The sequence below is a fragment of the Panthera tigris genome, chromosome D3, assembly GCF_018350195.1.
Source record: "Panthera tigris isolate Pti1 chromosome D3, P.tigris_Pti1_mat1.1, whole genome shotgun sequence".
Classification (NCBI taxonomy): Eukaryota; Metazoa; Chordata; class Mammalia; order Carnivora; family Felidae; genus Panthera; species Panthera tigris.
In genome coordinates this window covers 7,244,726-7,264,411 of record NC_056671.1, presented here as the reverse complement: position 1 = coordinate 7,264,411, position 19,686 = coordinate 7,244,726, and the positions used below count along the sequence as shown (strand labels likewise).

General features: G+C 48.6%; 1 protein-coding gene across 1 annotated transcript; it reads right to left on the bottom strand.

The window, feature by feature from the left end:
- Nucleotides 1-12,396: 12,396 nt before the first annotated feature.
- IL31 (interleukin 31) lies at nt 12,397-14,441 on the bottom strand. The gene is made up of 3 exons (XM_007079574.1): nt 14,426-14,441; nt 14,106-14,254; nt 12,397-12,711 (listed from the first exon to the last, which is right to left on the bottom strand). Exons 1-3 carry the CDS (start codon nt 14,439-14,441, stop codon nt 12,397-12,399), a joined length of 480 nt encoding a protein of 159 aa, XP_007079636.1.
- Between the last annotated feature and the right edge of the window lie 5,245 nt (nt 14,442-19,686).

Below are 19,686 nucleotides of genomic sequence, written 5' to 3'. Positions count from 1 at the left end.
GCCTGGAAGGTGACCCAGTGAGCCAACCAACTCGTGCTACCTCTTGCGGGCGGCCTAGCTCCCGTACGGAGCTGCCAGCCTGTCTCACCAAACGGCTCAGATCTGAATCTCTGACTAAAATGCTGTGGGTTGATACACCGGCTCTTGTCTGATCAAACCTGATGCCTCCCCCAAAGAAAAAGTCTCAGTGACACAAAGCAAGATTTTAGGTCTTGAGAACAGGAGGCCCTAGAAAGAAGTGAGTGGTTCTCAGACTCCTCTGGGCTGAAGAAACTCAATTTCCATTGAGCAACAGGTGTCTGCTTTGCTCTTTTTAAGTTTTTGAACGCAGCTCCATGTCATGTGTGGAATCTTGAAAGATGCTTGGGACGGGGTGCCATCTGACTCTTGATTTCAGCTCAGGTCATGATCTCATGGTCATGAGATCCAGCCTCAAGTCCGGCTTGGCACGGAGCCTGCTTGGGATTCTCTCTCCCTCTCTCTCTGCCCCCTCCCTCTCTTGTGCACCTGCACTCTCTTCGTTCTCTCAAAATAAATGTAGACTTTTGAGAAAAAAAAAAATGCTAGGGACATAATTCGGAGAAGAGGGTTAAGTTTCGATAGGCTGGGAGAAGGGAGACAGAGCGAGCAGAGGGAGTGAGGCCAGTGTTCTAGAGACTTCTTTCGCATCGGGCTCTGGGCTCCATGGGGCATGCGTGCCCCTGGATAGTTCTCAACCTGGTGGTGTTGCTATTCCCATTTCATAGAAGAAGAAATCAAAGTAGTTGACAAGGTATTAAGGCCACATGGACCAGAGAAGTCTAAAGAATCATTTTATTTTTTACCTTGTAAATAGCCTCTCCACCCACCAAATGGGGAGGATTATCCTTGACTTGTCCTTCCCCTCCCCTCCCCTCCCCTCCCTCACCTCTCCTAATGCCAAATCTGGTCAAGTTCATCTTTTAAATCTCTTCCAAATACATTACCCACTTTTCTCCATGCCGCTGCTGTCACCAGATCCAGGTTGCCGTTATTTCTCAACCAGTTCACGTAACAGGGCCCCACTTGCTCTGTCTTGTGGTCTTCATCATAGTGTGAGTTTGGAAAAGCCCAGGTCCAGCCACGTCACTCCTGTGCTCAGTCCATCCAGGGCCTTCCAGATGAGGGCCAAGCCCTGGTGTCTATTTCCCCCACCCCGCCCCATCTTGCCCCTCTGGCCCCTGCTCACTTTCCCCACCTCATTTTCGCTCGTTTCGGTTCTATGAACGTACCATGTTCCGTTGCATGTTGTTTCACTGTTAAGGTTTTTCCAAGGCTTCTTTCCTCTGCCCCAGCCTCCCTCCATCTCCACGCCTTCTCCTGGCTCACTCCCATTCTTTCTTCCAGTCCCATTTCTGAGACCTCAGTTCTTCTGAAGCACGTGCATGGAGTCAGGCCTCAGAGCACCCTGTGTCTGCTCAGGACACCTGTTGAGTTTGTCATTATCATTTATCTTCCCTAACAGGCCCTGAGGCCCGTGGGGACAGGGACCGGGTGCTGATGGTCACCGCTGTGCCTAGCACAGAACTGTCGCACAGCAGGTGCACAGGTAACCTGCTGAATGAACCCTCCAGCATTCCAGCAGCCCAGCTGCCCTTTCCTCACATTTGCATCGGGGGTATGCGGGGCGTGATGAGAATTCAGGAGAGGGGGAGGGGGACCACCAGCAGGTGCAGATGTCAAGCTGATGTAGATGTTGAGGTTAAGTGGTTGACCTTAACATGTTTAACTTTTCCCCTTTTTTTAAGTGTTTATTTACTTATTTTTGACAGAGAAAGAGAGAGAGCTCGCATGAGTGGGGAAAGGCAGAGAGAGGATCCCAAGCAGGCTCTGTGCTGTCAGCACAGAGCCCGCTCAGGGCTTGAACTCACAAACCATGAGATCATGACCTGAGCTGACGTCCAGAGTCGGATGCTTAACTGACTAAATCACCCAGGTACCCCTTACATGTTTAATGTAGAACATCAGCTTTAGTAATTTAGATTGCAAATAGAACAATCTCTAAGTGACATTTAAAAGCATTTCACTAGGGCACCTGGGTGGCTCAGTCGGTTAAGCATCTGGGTTCGGCTCAGGTCGTGATCTCCCAGTTTGTGGGTTCAAGCCCCACATGGGGCTCTGTGCTGACAGCTCGGAACCTGGAGCCTGCTTCGGATTCTGTGTCTCCCGCTCTCTCTGACCCTCCCCCGCTCATGCTCTGTCTCTGTCTCAGAAATAAACATTAAACAAAAATTTAAAAATAGTAAATGTGCTTTTTAGTACTATTTACAGAATTGCATACCTGCAATAGTGTTGGTCATTTAAAGGCTCCTAAAGGCTTTGTCAAAAGCTACAAAGTCACAGTTAATACGAAACCTGGGGACTGGGGAGTTCTTATTGATCAGATTTTCTGTTTCACAGAATCATTAGCTAGAAAACCCTTATTGTTTAAAGAGGGAAAAGCTTTCTAAGATAAGAGCCTACTTTCCTGCCTTAATGGGTATGGTGCAGCAAACAATCTAATCTCTTGATCTAGTCTGACTGATTTTCTTTCCTGGGGGACGACCAAACAGTGCTGGCTGGTTCCATTACAAACGTCTTCGTCGTCGTCGTGGGAGTAGGGCCTGTGTGAGCGGGAGGGTAGCGGCCCGTCCCACCTGCCCCTCACCCATCCGGCAGCCCAGATTCTAGCCTGTTGGTGTCTCCTGGTGTCCCCAGCCCGCCCATCAGTGTCACTGAATGACCGACCTTTCCCTGGGATACACATAAGCTGCTCCGGTTCTGTGCCTCTCGTCCAACACCGGCCAGTGGTTTGCCCCACTGTGCCCCCTTTCCTTCTAGCCTTCGATCAAGAAGCATGCGCTAAAGGCCAGATCTCAGCTCAGCTCAGGGAACAGCGCAGTGACTTTACTGGAGACACCGCCAACTCTGTCCTGATACTGAGTGATGGGGGTCAGCACAGGGTGCCCTTGAGGTCCTGAAGGAGCCCCGGCAGCCCATCCTGGGAGGGGCCGGGAATGTCCCCGTGGCAGGTGCCTGAGCCGAGCCAGCAGCCAGCGGGACAGGCAGAGTTAGCCGGGCAGAGGGGGCAGATCCCTCAGGGAAGAAGCGCACATCCTCACGGACACCGCTCCCCTGAGGCCGAGGCCCAGCGACACCTGCATTGACGAGCCTCCCCCTCTCCCCGCTGGGGCTTTTTCTCATCCTTATCTCTTTTGTCGGCGGGTGTTCTTCTTTTCCAATTGACTCACACCTCTCCACGTACGTTCTCTTTCTCAAGTCTCTCTGCCTCTAACCACCCGTTAACTTTCTGTCTCCCCTGCCCCTTCGAAGCCTGATCATCCCCAAATACTCTGCGTCTCGCTCCATAGTGTTGCCAGCCGCCCGATTGCTCAAGCCGAAACTGCAGACGGTCCCCTCCTGGCTCTTCTCCCTTCACGCCCCACCTTCAATCTGTCGGTAAATCCTGTCAGTGATCCCTCCAGAATCATCACAAGTCCACTCTTCTCCCCACTCCCCCTGCCACCACCTCGAGGGGCCGCCGTGATATCTTCCACGCTCCGCGTCACCCATTCCCCACAGAGCTAGAGGGACCTTGTGTTTTTAAAAATGTCTATTTGTTTGTTTTGAGAGCGAGAGAGGGAGGGAGCACGAGGGGGAGGGGGGGAGGGGCAGAGAGAGAGGGAGAGAGAATCCCAAGCAATCTCCATGCTCAGCGCAGAGCCCGAAGCGGGGCTCGAACTCAAGAACCGCGGGACCGTGACCTGAGCCGAAGTCAAGGTCACACATTTAACCGACTGAGCCCCCCCGCCCCCGGCACCCCTGGAGTGACCTTATTAAAGACACTGCGTCGTCTCCCCCACTCAAACTTCCAGTGGTTTCCTGCTGCGTTTTGAATAAAGTCCAAACTCTTCGCCATCTGGCTTCCGACTGCCTCGGGCGAGTGACACCCTTTCTGGGCCTGAGCGTCCCGTCTAGAAAATGCGGATAAAATCGTGCCGACCCCACTTCCGCACTGAAGGATTGAAACGAGACCCGTTTACAGTCAGCTCCTCCCCACCTTCCCCGGGCCCAACATCGCACCCTCGCCCGACTCTCTTGCGTGTCATTAACGCTACCGCAAAAGACCATCCCCCCTCTTTGATACCCTGGCGGCATCCCGATTCTCCCTGCCCCCCGGCATCCCGCCTGGCTCCCTCTCAGGCACCAGATCTTGTGCTGTGAATTCTTTCTGGGAAATGTCGCTGCCTGGGGCCCCGTCCCGTGCCAGGGAACAGCGGCTTCAGAGTTGAGAAGTATCAGAACTGTCAGAGTTAAGAAGGAGCCTAACTTCCCAGCTTAGGTCTAAAAAAGTCAGGAAATAGCTAGCATTCGGCTTGCTAATATTCATCCTTGTTTAAAAAATGTGTCTTCCTCCCAGCACTTCAGAACTTCCTGTTCTTCTAGAATAAAGTCCCCCAGTCCTTAGCGTGGCGTTCAGTAGAGCACTGACTCCCAAGTGTCCTCCCTGCCAGTTACACCGCCCGGGTTCCGGGCTAAGCGGACTCCCTGTGACCGTTAGCTACGCCCCGTGCTTCCTCCCTCTGTGCCCTGCCCCCCGGAGGCCCTGCGCTCCGTCCCTCTCTGCAGGCTGCCACCCCACGCCGGGCTTCGAACTACCACCGGTGCTCCATTTCTGTCACTTACGTCACGTGGCACCTTCTGCTTGGTCGTGTCACTCTCGGTACTGCCCTCGCGTCATTGCCCCCACCGAAGGACAGGGACCGCGTCTCGTTTTATCAGCCATCTACCGTAGCACGTAGTTTCGGTGTCCCTGGTGCCTAGCCAGCTCGTGGGTTAAGTCGTATCTACCACTGCGTGCCAGGTGATGCAACACGCTGTGAAGCAGGTAACTATTATCATCCCCACTTTAGAGATAAGGAAGTTGAGGCTTAGAGAAGCACACCACTTGCCCAGCAGCGCTATCACCGAGTGCAAATCTGAGCTCTAGACCTGGGTGTGCCTGGTGGCAATAACATGTGCCAGCAGCCAGCCTGGAGGCTTCCACCGTGGTGCCATTTGTATCCTCAAAAGACCCGGGGTGGTAAGAATTGTTATCCTTATCTTCCACAGGCGTGAACTCAGGCTTACCCGATAAAGGCGTCTGAGGAGACCCCACAGCTAATGTATTTACTGGTGAAGGCCGAATGCTTTCCATCTAGGACGGGCACAGATTCAGCACCGTCCCGGAGGTTCTAGTCAGCACAGTTAGGCGACACATAGAAATACGAGGCGTTCCAACTGGAGGAAAAAAAAAAAAAAAAAGACACTAAAACTCTCTGTGTGCAGATGACATCATGCTATATATAGAAAACCCTGAAGGATATACACGTGCACATAAACCTAGTAGAGCCAGCAAATGAGTTCAGCAAGGTCACAGGACACGAGAGCACCACACAAAAATCAGCTGCATTCCTGGACGTTAGCAATACACAGCCCAAAAGAGAAATTAAGAAAACAACTCCACGTACGATGGCGTCAAAAAGAAGAAAATTCTCGGGAATAAATGAAGCAAGTGCAAGACTTTTACCCTGAAAACTACCGAACAGAGTTGAGGAGTATTATTCTGCCCTCAAAGGGGATGAAGCCCTGACCCCATGCTGCCATGTGGATGGACCTCAAAAACACCGTGCCACCTTGAAGGAGCCAGACACAAAAGGCCACACAGTGTAAGATTCCGTGTATGGAAAACACCCAGAAGAGGTAAATCCACGGAGACAGAGAGCAGATTGGCGTTGCCAGGGCCAGCGGGGGAGGGAGAGTAGCAGCGACTGCTTAATGGGTGGGTATGCAGGGGGCGGGGTGGGGGGTACCTGGGTGGCTCAGTCGGTTGAGCGTCGACTGCGGCTCAGGTCATGATCTCGCGGTCCATGGGTTCGAGCCCCGCGTCGGGCTCTGTGCTGACAGCTCGGAGCCTGGAGCCTGTTTTGGAGTCTGTGTCTCCCTCTCTCTCTGCCCCTTACCCACTCACGCTCTCTCTCTCCTTCAAAAATAAATAAGCATTGAAAAAAACAAGGCCACATATTGTAGGATTCCATTTATATTAAGTGCCCAGAATAGACAAATCCGTAGACAAAAAGTAGATTAGTGGTGGGGTGCCTGGCTGGCTCAGTTGGTAGAGCGTGCGACTCTTGCCTGATGTCAAGGTTGTGAGTTTGAGCCCCACGTTGGGTGTAGAGATTACTAAAAATAATAAATAAACTTAGAAAGAAAAAGAAAAAAAAAGAGTAGATTAGTGGTTTGCAGGAGCTGGAGGAGGAATAGGGAATGACTGCTAAGGAGTATAGGGCTTCTTTTGGGGGTGCTGAGAATGTTCTGGAATCAGATTTCTGGGATGGTTGAACATACATACACACACACACACACACATACACATATACATATACATATACACACACACTACCAGGTTGCATACTTTAGAGAGATGACATAATTTGTCTAAGGTTACATCACATACAGAAAGTACAGGACCAGAACCTAGAACCAGAACCTAAACCAGAACCTGGTACCCGAGAACATTTGCTCTTATTAACACCAATGCTGTTGGAGGCAGAATGTTTCCGGGGCCATTGAATAAGTAAATTAAGAAAGTTGGGATCTGGGGGCACCTGGGTGGCTCAGTCGGTTAAGCGTCCGACTTCGGCTCAGGTCGTGATCTCATGGTTTGTGAGCTCGAGCCGCGTGTTGGGCTCTGTGCTGGCAGCTCAGAGCCTGGAGCCTGCCTAGGATTCTGTCTCCTTCTCTCTCTCTGCCCCTCCCCAGCTTGCACTCTGTCTTTCTCTCTCTTTCAGAAATAAACATTAAAAAAAAAAAAAAAAAAAAAAAGGTGGGGTCTGAAAGAGCCTCTGCGAGACAGACACTGAGTATTCCTTCTCATTATAAACTACTATAGTTTGGGATCATTCACAAAAGGGCAGGGGGAAGTCGCACCACGTGGGTTACGCTAGAGGTCGCTTGTGCCCCTGCCCAGCTGCTTCGGTTGTGCCTGTCAGCTGGGAGTCTGAGACGCAGATTCAGGGCTGTGAAGAGCGGACCCCAGGCTGCTTTCAGCGATCGGGGAGAAGAGACAAACCCCCGGCGCCAGTGAACAGCCTCGGGCCAAAGACCGTTACCTTCGCCGGTCCTTGGAAAACCCCTCAAACGCTCCATGTTTCAACCTCTTTTTCTCACGCGGCTATTTTTTTCAAAATGGGAAACTGTGTTTATCTTCCCGATTCCTAAAATAATACATTCCTAACTTTAGAAAATTTGGAAACTACATAAAAATAGAAAGAAAATTATCCTGGCCTTATCCCAGTCTTGCTTTCTGTCCATATAGGCTCTCGCTCTCTCTAGAACTCAGGGGGAGCTCACACGATGGGCTCAGAAATCCACTGCCCATCATGCGGGGGCACTGTGTCCCCCACAGGCCTCTCCCAGCCAGGGACCGTGTCAGGGACGCTGACATTTCTGCTCGTTTCTGAGGGACACGAGGTTCCTCTGACAAGTGACTCGGCACATTTCCCCACAGCCTCGCCAATCTGTCTTAGGAAAGTACTTCAGGGGGCGCCTGGGTGGCTCAGTCGGTTGAGCCTCCGACTTTGGCTCAGGTCACGATCTTGCGGTTCCTGAGTTCAAGCCCCGTGTCTGGCTCTGTGCTGACAGCTCAGAGCCTGGAACCTGCTTTGGATTCTGTCTCCCTCTCTCTTTCTGCCCCTCCCCCTCTCCCCCACCCTCTCAAAAATAAATAAACATTAAAAGAAAAGAAAAGCACTTCAGTCTAACATGCTGCCACCAGCCTTCTGTTCCACGGGGGCCCGGGGCCTGGCCTCAGTCCCCCCTGCGCCTCCGCTGCCCCTCACAGTTTTGCTACTGCTGAGCCTTTGGTATGGAGAGTCCCACCTTGGCACCTGCTCCTCAGATGACCTTCCCTGACGCAGGTTTCCTCGTGTGTTTCTGATATTGTCACGAATGCTGTTAGCCCCCGCCCCCCCCCGGGTGTGTGTCTGTCTGTGTCTGCGTCTGTGTCTGCATGTGTCCAGTCTGTGATCAGCTCCTTAGGAAATTCCACCAGGAGAGAATAGCAGGAGAGGGTCGGCAGGATGGAATCCTCTGCGAGACAGACACCTACTTCCGGAAGTGGCTGAGTAGGCCTTTCGCACCGTCGCTGCCATCAGGCCTTATCGTGTGTAAAGCCGGTGCTGATATGACCTCCTATTTATTTGCTTTTCTTGGTTACTAGTAAGGTTCAGCCTAGTTTCACATTTACTGGTTATTTGATTTCTTAGTTTACATTTAACCACTTCTTTGCCTTCTCTTCTCTCTCCTCCTCCTCATTCGTTATCTGATTACCCCTTCTATTTCCTTTTTAGTTTTCCTCTCACCTCTTAATTCTCCAGAACAAGAAGATGACCTTACTTAAAAATGTTTTTCTTAAAGCTTGATATCGCCTGTTCTTCTTTTATAAATCGGGCGACTTTAAGCTTCTACTCAGCTTCCGAGAGTGTCGTATTAATCATATCGTATTAGATCCTAGTAGTTTTTGCTTCCCTGTGACTCTGGAACATTTGTTTTCCTTTCCTCTGTGAGTCAGTGATATTGGGTTTTTTTTTTAAGTCATTACTTTGGAGTGTCTTGAGCACAGGACATACCGTGGAAATGAGTAGATGAAGGAGATACTAAATTTCTGACAAAACGCCAGAATCTGACGGTATTTTTGCCTCTTTCCGGGTTTTGGCAGATTATCACCGAAAGAAATTCTAATTACGTGTGGGTCCTTGTTAGCTGAATTCCAGGTAACTTAGGTGCCAAAGTTTTGTTTACCTCATCAGTGAAGGCATCAGTCAGCACAGCACAACTGGCTCAAAGGATAATACGGGAAGGTGACATCTCCTTTTCTCTGTCTCTCCATCGTCATTGAGGGAAATGAGTGCTGGAATGAGATGGGAAGGGAGGTGTTTGCCTCATCCTCACCGCCACTAAAACCCTCTTCACCTCTGGGGTTACTTCTCTACCAGAGAGGAAGGATCTGTACCTTATCAATTGTCTACAAATTTCTACAAATTCTACACATTTTCTACAATTTCTACAGATTCACAGACTCTGGGACCTACTCAGGAATAAATCGTGCCCAACAAATCATGCCCCATCCCCTGAGAGCAGTGCTGTCTGATAGAACTTTCCGTGGCGATGGAGATGTTCTACGTCCGTGTTGTCCAGTATAGGAACCACTCACCACATGTGGCTCTGGAGCACTTAAAATGTGGCTCGTGGGACCAAAGAAGTGGAGTTTTACACGTGTTTTATTTATTTATTTTTTTAATATTTATTTTTGAGAGAGAGAGAGAGGGTGAGAGAGAGCACCCGCACGCATTCGCGCGCCAGAGAGAAAGAGAGAGAGAAGAGAGCAGGGGAGGGGCAGAGAGAGAGGGACACACAGAATCTGAAGCAGGCTCTGGGCTCCGAGCTGTCAGCACAGAGCCCGACACGGGGCTCGAACTCATGAGCCGTAAGATCATGTCCTGAGCCGAAGTCGGACGCTTAACCGACTGAGCCACCCAGGGGTCCCTTTACAAGTGTTTTATTTTAAAATAAATGTAGTTATACAGAAAAGTTCTAGATAGTACAGAATTGTCATATTCCCTTCTCCCAGCTTCTCCTAAATGCGAACGTCTTACATAACTGTGGTACATTGATCAAAACTAAGAAATTCACGTAACTGCAGGCTTCATTTGAATTTTCACCAGTTTTTCCACTAATGTCCTTTATCAGGATCCCCTCCAAGACTGCACCCAACCCTCATGTCTCCTTGGTCCCCAGGTGGAGGTTTCTCTGTCTCCCCTTGATTTTCCTGACGCTGACAGCTTTGAAGGGTTGTGGTCAGGGGTTTTGTAGAATGTCCCTTGACTCGGGTTTGCCTGGTGTTTTCTCGCGAAGGGGTGGGTGTGGATCTGGGGGAAGAGTCCCACAGAGATGACGAGCCACCCTCCCCACCACGGCAGATCAGGGGTGCCTGACATCCACTGGCTGCTCTGTTTGCCTCACGCAGGGGTGCTGTCTGTCGCTTTCTCCCTCGTGTGTGGCTGTCTTGCCCTCCTGTGCTCAGTGCTTTAGAAGCAAATCACAGATCCAGCCTGCATCAGAAGGAGGGAAGTTCCCCTCCACCTCCTGGAAGGGAAATATCAAAGAATTTGCAGACCTATGTTAAAACTGCCAAATGACTAGTAAATATTTGTGGGAAGATACTTTGTCGTGAAGCAAATTTCCTGTTTCTTCGCAGTTCACCCATTAATTTTAGCCTTCATCTGTAGATCTTGCCCACAGCAATTATGACTGAGGTGTTCTTTTTTTTTTTTTTTAAGATTATATTTTTAAGTAATCTCTACACTCAATGTGGGGCTCAAACCTACAATCCCGAGATCAAGAGCTGCGTGCCCTGCTGACTGAGCCAGCCCGGCGCCCCACAACTGAGGTGTTCTAATGGTGATTTTCTATTTCCCTCATTCCTTCTATGTTTATTAATTAGAATTCTGTAAGGAACATTTGTCCCTTTTCCTCCATTTATTTGTATCACTGCAGACTAGTGGATATTTATTTTACTCTTTGGAAGGACACGTGGTCATCTTTTTTGCCTGATTTCCCAGCTTGGGGGTAATTTTTCTAACAATAGTAAATGTGTTCTGATATAGGACAGTCAAAAAGAATGACAGACGAGCACCACGGTGGATATTTTGGGAAAGGCTGACCAAAACACTGTCATTGGTCATTGGAGGCTACGATGTGTGTAGCCTCAGAGCCCCGGGAGGTGCTGAAGTAGAAATACCCACAAGAGTAAGAAAGAGAATTCCCGGGTGAGTTGCAGCTCTCGGAGCCCCAATAACATCACCACCACCCCCCCACCCGCCGATATGAGAACGTGGGCAAATCAGAGGATCTCTTTGGGCCTCATCTTCCCCCAAATAAGATGAATATGAAGGTGTTTTTCAACTCAGGATCTGTGGTTCTCAGGCTCCGGCGTGTATATGAATCACGGGGAGGTTTTGTTAAAACCCGGATCACTGACTACCCCTCCAAAGCGTCTGATTCAGTAGGTGTGAGGTGGGACCCGCGCATGCGCATTTCCAACACGCCCTCAGGTGATGCCCATGCTGCTGGCCCGGAGGCCATGCGTTGAGAGCCATTGGTCCAAATGATCTCAAAGAACCATTAACGACTTTGGACTCAACATTCATTCAAATGAGAAAATCTTTGGCCCTGGCTACGTAGAAGTCATGGAGGCAATGATGGAACAGGACTTTACAGGAGCAGAGGCACTGGAAATCCAGTTTGGAACCATGCAGGAGACACTTGAATGATTGCTCTGTACCGGACACGCCATTAAGTGCTCCTAAGACCCAGTCACTGCCCAGAGAGGGACAAAGGTTGGGCAAAGTGGTGAAGGGTAAGTGTGAGTCTGCCTTAACAGCTAGTGTGGCCACTTAACAGCTAGTGTGGCCTTGGGCAAGTCACTAAATGACTCCTTGCCTCAGTTTCCCCCACCTATAAAAAGAGGACAGTGGGGCGCCTGGGTGGCTCAGTCGGTTAGGCGTCCGACTTCAGCTCAGGGCACGATCTCGCGGTCCGTGAGTTCGAGCCCCGCGTCAGGCTCTGGGCTAATGGCTCGGAGCCTGGAGCCTGCTTCCGATTCTGTGTCTCCCTCTCTCTCTGCCCCTGCCCCGTTCATGCTCTCTCTGTCTCAAAAATAAATAAAACGTTAAAAAAAAATTAAAAAAAAAAAAAAGAGGACAGTAACGGTACTTACATGGCCTGGCATAAAGAAAATCCTCAATAAATGGTTGTCGCTGCTAGAATTACTCTTATTTGCTACTGAGCCTGTCCCATGGGGAGAAATGGTATCTGTTTCCACAGCATGCCCCACGCTCCCTCAGCCACAACACCACCCAGCCTGGATTCCCAGCCACTGATTTTAACCCCCTCACAAAATCCAAAGCAGATCATGAGAAAAACTCAATATAATTTATTAAATAGTTCCTGAGGAGCACTAACACTCTCAATACAATAAAAACCAATAAATTAACACAGGTATCGCCTTCTGCCTTCGCAAAGGCATAATGAAGATAAGATTTAAGTCTGCCGAGGAAAAACATTCTATAAATGCCAAGACGGAGAACAGCGTCATAACCTGACATCTCTTCAAGTTAACTCACACATTTATACCTCAGTCCTCCCGGGACTAGCCCATCTGGGGACTCACTGAAATTATTCATTGGAATAATTTACAGCAGAGCAGTCACCCTTAGCCTGCCAGTTACGTTTTCTCAAGGCTTCAGACATTTCCACCATTCCAAAGGGAATAGGTTCAGCCAGATGGCCTTGAATGGCCTACTGGGGTCCAGAATTCAATGATTGAAGCACATGCTCCAGGCACGCTGAGAACTGTTGTAAAACGGCCAAGATGAAGTTTTTACGTTCAAAGTTGTCTGCAGGCATAGAAACCTCTGCTTCTGGTTCACGTTGAAATTTGAGTTTGTCCAGCTGTTCTATGATTTTATCGATAGTATTCTTATCTGACAATGGTCTGATCGCCCTGAAATAAGGCAGGATGGCGGAGCCATTGATGTGCGGCAGTTGGGAGTCAGAGCTGAGACACGGTAGCGAGGAATGGTTAGATTCTGGCAACCCCATCTCCTTCTTCAGCTGTGGGACGAGGAGGAGACATGGGTGAACATTACATCCGCAGTAACGGCTAGAAGTCAAAGTGCGTACGTCCGAACGCTCCCTCTGTGATGGGCTGGGTGGGCACGTCCCCCTTGCCATCCCATGTAATCGGTGCCACCACCGTGTGAGGCTGTGGTCACCACTGTTGCCTTTCCCGGAAGAAACTAAAGGTCAGTTGGTTCGCAGAGCTGGCCCAAGATCAAGGGGCGGACCCGGGATTCTAACCCATGTGGGCAGCAGTTCTGAGGCCTCTACCGATAACCACTGCTCCATACTGCCTCCCCTGCTCCATGCGACCAAGGCCTCCACACACCTCCCCAGGAATCTTCTCTTAGCTGCTCTGGGGCTCAGAGAGGGGGAATAGGAAAGCATCTGGGTTTCCATCCTGCTTCTTGCTCTTTGTGACTCTGTATTAAAGCCAGTGTATCCCCAGCTCGTCAGGGGGATGTGTGCACGTCTGGAAAGGCCTCCAAGATGCCAGGGAGAGTTTTTCCAAACATACTGACCACACCCTCTGACTCCAGACCACACCCTCTCCTGTCCCTCTTCCCAAGGACTAAGAGATTTGGGGTTCAACTGAAATGCTAACGGCATCTCACCAGCCTGAACTGCAGAGTCACCTTGGCTGTAACAACCTCTGTTTCTGTGCCCGTTAAAGCCAAGGCTAAGGTTTAAATGTCAGGGGGTGGAAGGGAAGGGCTAGGCCAATTTTGTGAGTTGTTTCCAGGTTTTGGGTTTTATTTGTTCGTTTAATCAAAGCTGCCCAAGAGGTTCTATCTTGAAGACAACTCTGGGAAAATGGAAGAGTATTTACATTTATTCAACCTCATACTTTCCTCCCAATGGGGTCGGAGTCAGCAGAGCCTCTGGCAGAAGCAGACTGGGTCCTAATTAAACAATAAAGTAGCATGCAAACAGACCCCCAATTTGTTCACTGCCCTTCTCTGCGGTAAGAGAGACTCTCTGTGCCCCAAGAGGATTTTAATATCCTGAATTCACTGAGACATCATTTATAGCTGAGGTTGACCTTTGCAGGCAACTAAATGGTCAGGCAAGATGGCCCGTCCCTAGGGTTGTGCTACAGGCAGGAAAATCCATGTAACATTACCGCGAACTATATATGTTAAGAATGAACAGACCTACTAAAGCAGATCCTATAGTATGTGAGAAGTCATTGAACTTCAGACTGTCTGGGCTAATCTCTGCCTCCAACCCTCATGAAAATTCCATTGTATCCTGTCTAGTTGTTCCCATCTCTTCCTGGTGTATCCGCAGCCCTAGCTTGGGGTCTAAAAATAGTAGGCCTCTTCTAGGGGCAAACGGAAGGCATTTTAAAGAAATGGCCTGGAGAAGAAATCTGTAAGGGCACTTACGTAGTCTTGCAAAAGTCCCTTAGACATGGGCCGTAATTCCAAGATTATTTTTCGGACGTCACTTGGTTGTAGTCGATGGGTGGGTGCCATATGGGAGGGCAGCAAGGTTTCCATGCAGCAGAGCAGAAACAGGGCAAACCTGGCGGGTCCTGGAGAAAAAAAATGATGCTGTGGGCCACGTGGCCAGACGCCCCCTGCCCACCCCAGTTGCAACCACCGAAGCCGTTGTTGAGCAACCACTGGCCAAGCCCCTCCAGAGTCTTCTCTATCCAACGGGACGAGACCACGCTCATGAAACAGGCATCAGGGCACAGTAGTACCTGCATGGGAGAGCATGGCGAGAGAGCACACAGGGCCTGCTCCGGCAACAGCTTCTAGAGCTAGATGTGCTCGCCATGGCCTCTGGGAGATATATAAAGGGCCAGTTGTGAGGGAAAAGAGCGATCAACGTCCCGCCCATGGCAAAATCATTGCTCAGCTTTTCTCCAGAAAACACTTTCAATATTCTGCCCCACGAGGCTGGGTGAAAGCGGGACTGGAAGGAAATGCTGAGGTTACCCTCAAGGTGGGCAGATGCCTGACTCAGTACAGACACACACAGGAAAGCACACACATCTTTGCCATTTCTTCTGGGAAAAAGCTTGTCGATTTGACTAGAAGAAATTTTGAAGCCCAGATTTGACAGGCCTAACTCCCCAGGAACAGATGATTTACAGGAGCTGAGGGTCAGTGCCCCACAGGGAATTTCTGGGGAGGGTCACAGTGAGTATGCGTAGGCGTCAGGCTGGCATGAGTTTTCTCAAAATGTATTACCTTTGGAAATTTCTGAAGTATGCCCATGCCAGTGTAGGGGGATGGCCCCGATAACCACAGTGAATATGGTGAGTCAAAGGCCTCATCTCCGTTCTGCTTGGCCTTGAACATCATTGGATTCTCAACTGTGTGTTTGCAACGACAAGGCCTAGAACCAGAGTCTGTGCTCCAGAGTTATTTGTCGAAGGTGCTTATTCATATTTTGAATAATAGACTCTTCTAGGGTCTTAGGAATGGTGGCAAAGAAGTTAAACAAGGTCCCTGCCCTGATAGCTGGTGTTCTGATGGGCAACGGGCAGACAGTAGACACATTATCATACAAGAAAGTGTAAGGTAATAAGAACTATAAAAATAAAACAAGGTGATGGGAGAAGGAGAGAGTGGTAGGTGAGATACTCTAAGTGACGAGGAATAGTTTCTCTGAGGAGGTGTCCCTGTGGGAAGATCTGGGGAAAGGGTGTTCCACGTGTAGAGGACACTAGTGTAAAAATCCTCAGGCAAAAGTGAGCTTGGTGTGGCCAAGAATGGGAAATGGGTCATGGGAGCTGGAGTGAAGCAAAAGAAGGGGAGGGTAGTAGGGTAGAGAGGTGGACAGAGGCCAGGACACAGAGGGCCTTCTGAGGCCATGATAAAGAACTTGGATTTTATCCCAAGTGTGACAAGGTACTGCTGGACGGCTGTCCAGGGAGGCGAGTAGGGAGGCGAGTATAGGCTCTGGTGTACTTTAAGAAGGAAGAATAGAGCACCTGGGTGGCTCAGTCGGTTAAGAAGGAAGAATGAGAGAGGCCCCTGAGTAGAGAATGGATTGTGTAAACCCAAGATGGAATAGAGGGGCCAGTTAGGAGGCTACGTGGCTGTCTAGATAGAGGTAATGGTGGCTTGGACCAGGGTAGAGAGGACAGAAATGGAGTCCACAGAACCGACTGATGGCCTTATGTGGAGGTAAATCCGAGAGAGGAATCAGGGATGAATCCTGGGATTTTGGTGAAGTAACTGAGTAGTTGCTCTACAGTGAGGGAAAAGGAGCCTGGAGAGGAGAAATCAAGAGTCTCATCGGGAATGAGTTAAGTTCAAGATGCCCACTGGGCATTCGATGTCAAGTCAGCAACTGGATAGGAGTCAAGAGCACAAGAAGGAAGCCAGACCAGAGCCATCCACAGAATCCAACATGCACAACAGAAAAGAGTCAGAAACCCCCTTCCTCCACCCTTAATCCCTAGTTCCCCTCCAGTCCCTGTTGTCTCTTTCCTCTTATCCAAGTTTCTTAACAGAATGGTCTACGTGCACATTTACCTCACTTCCCCAAACGCCACAGTATGGTTTTTACCCTAACAATTTCTTCAAAATCCTCTAGCAAAGTCCATGGTAGGCAGAATTTTGCCCATGTGACTTTCACCCTCTGGTATTTACTCCCATAATTATATTACATTACAGGGACTTTGCAGATGGAATTAATTACTAATGGTTACTAATCCGCTGACCTGAAGAAAGGTTGGTTACCAGGTGGGTCCAATGTAGTTCCACGAACCCTTAAAAATAAAGAAGGCAGAGAGACTCAAAGCATGAGAAAGACTCAACCACTATTGGCTGGCTTGAAGAGGGAGGGCGCTAGGTGGAAAGCATGAGGAGAAAACGAATTTGGCCAACAATCAGCGAGTTTGGAGGAGGACCCTGGGCCCCAGTTGAGAACCACAGCCCCAGCTGACTTTGGCCTGGTAACACCCTGAGCAGAGAATCCAGTTTCTCCATGCTGGACCTCTGACCTACAGAAACTGTAGGAAGTAACTTCATAGATTTATATTGCTGGCTTTATGGCATTTGTTATGGCAGCAACTGAGGACCAATGTAGTCTTCAGCGGCCTCATGTTGCCAACCTTACTGGCTTCCTCTCAGCCTTCATTTTACTTGACCCCTCCATGACACGCTGTAATGCCAACCACTTCCTCTTTCTTGAAAACCTCTTTTTCCTCTTTACTCTATAATAATATGATCCTGATACCTTGCGGCCCTCTGACCATGCCTTCTTAGGCCAAATCATCTTCCTTCTTGATCTCTTAATGGGCATGTCTCCGAGGGCCCCATCGTCGATCCATGTTCCTCAAACCTTAATGTCTCTCTCTTTCAAACTCCAGAACTAAATGTTCGGTTGCCTAATGGGCATCTCCGGTGGAATGTCCTGCCCTCGATATGTCCAAAACCAAGCATATGAGTCAAGGTAATAGTAATTGTGGAGACGAATGGGTGTGGATAGAGTGGAGAAATTTGTAGGAGGCAAAGTTCTCAGGAGATGGTGGTTGAGTGGACATGGAGATAGTGGAGAAGGAGGAGTTGAGAACTGCTTCTGGGTTGGTGGTTTGGGTAACTGGACAGATTGTGGTGCTGCAAGCAGAGGGGATCACAGGGCTCAGGTGAGTGAAGAATTCAGTTTTGACACGGTGAGTTGGAAGTGTCATGGAACTCTCAGGTAAAGATGGACAGTGAGCCTTTGGACATTCGGATTTGGAGCTTGAAGGAAGGAACTGGAGTCATGGGTGCCATGTCTGTATATTGGGCCATCTTTGGGTGCCATCTGTACGTTGTAATTGAGAAAACTGTAATCCTACAAGAGATGACCAACAAGAGACATGTAAGGTAAATGTGGAGTCCAGGGGTCCATGTCTATTAACAGAAGAGGGAGAGGGAGATGACACTCAGTCTACAACACTGAGAAGACACTCTTGGGAGGGAGAGAAATGTACTAGGAAAACACGCCATGGAACAAAATGAAAAGTGGTTTTCAAAGAGGAGGATACAATTAGCACCATCATAAGCCATGGAGAGGTCAAATAAGATAAAGACTGAAGGGATTCACTAGGTGTGGCAACATAAGGTCACTGGGAACTTTGCTTGGGGAGTTTGAATAAGTTGTTAGGGCAGGAGCCATATTGTGGCAGTTTGGGAAGTGAGGTAAAAGGGCCCTCCGACCAGTCGGTCCAGAAGACTGGATCAGAGGAGGAAAGAGACAGCAGGGGCTGGAGGGGGACTTGGGGTGGACGAGGGTTCCCAACTGTTTCTTCTGTTGTGCATTGGGCTCTATGGGCCACCCAGAACTGATCTCGTCCCTGTGCTCTCGACTCCTATCCAGCTGCTGACTTGACATGGGATAGATGTCAATGGGCATCTTGAACTTAACTCATTTGAGACGGGACTCTTGATTACTCCTCTAGGGACTTCTTTTCCCTCACTGCAGATCAACCACCTAGTTGCCTCATTAAAATCCCAGGAATCGGGGCGACTGGGTGGCTCAGTTGGTTGGGCGACCGACTTCGGCTCAGGTCATGATCTCACGGTCCGTGAGTTCGAGCCCCGCGTCGGGCTCTGTGCTGACAGCTCAGAGCCTGGAGCCTGTTTCAGATTCTGTGTCTCCCTCTCTCTGACCCTCCCCCGTTCATGCTCTGTCTCTCTATGCTCAAAAAATAAATAAACGTCAAATAAAAAAAATTTTGTTTTTTAAAAATCCCAGGAGTCATCCCCAATTCATCTTTCTGATTTGCTTATATCACTCATGGATATTTATCTTATTCTTTAAAAGGACATGTGGCTCTTATTTTGTCTTATAGCCCAGTTTTGGAGAATTTTTCTAATAAAAGTAAAAGTGTGGGCACCTGGGTGGCTCAGTTGGTTGAGCATCTGACTCTTGATTTCGGGTCAGGTCATGATCTCATCATGGTGAGATCTAGCCCCAAGCCAGGCTCCACACTGAGTGTGGATTAAGATTCTCTCTCTCTCTCTCTCTCCCCCTCACCCCTCCCCCACTTGTACATACTCTCTCTCTCTCTAATAATAATAGTAAAGGTGTTCTGATACAGTAAAGGTGTTTGACACACAGTCAAAAAGGATGAAAGATGTCTACCACAGTGGGTGTTTTCGGAAGGATCCCATCAATAAATTGGACTTCGTCAAAATTAAAAATGTTTGGTCTTCTAAAGACACTGTTTAGAAAAGACAAGTCTAGACTGGGAGAAATAGATTTGCAAACCACAAATCTGACAAAATATATAAAGAACACTCAAACTCAATTTTATTAGGATTAGGCAATAGTTTCTTTAAAATTACGCCAAAAGCACAAGCAACATAAGAAAAAATAGATAAATGACACTTCACTGAAATGAAAGACTTTTGTGGATCAAAGGACACTATCAAGAAATTGAAAAGACAACCATGGAATGGGAGAAAATATTTGGAAATTGTATGTAAAACAAGGGGCTAATATCCAGAATATATTTAAAAAAAAAAACTTTTAAAAATCAACAATAAAAAGACAAAAAATCGTTTTAAATGACTAAAGAATTTGAAAGACATTTCTCCAAAGAAGATACACAAATGGCCAAAAAGCACATGAAAAGATGCTCCGTATCATTAGCCAGGCATTAGGGACATGCAAATAAAAACCACAACGAGATACATCACATCAACTAAGATGTCTATTATAAAAACAAAACAAAGCAGTAAAATAATAGGTGTTAGTGAAGATATTAAAAAAACGGAATCTTCATATATTGCTGATGGGGAGGTGACATAGCAGAGCTTCTGTGTAAAACAGTTTCCTCAAACTGTTAAACATACAGTGACCATATGATTCAGCAATTTCATTCCTAGGTATCGACCCAAGAGGAATGAAAACATATGTTGCCATAAAAACATGTACAGGAACGTTTCAGAATTTTTCATAAGAGCTAAAAAGTGAAAACAAATGTCCCTCAGTGGGTGAATGGATACGCAAAATGTA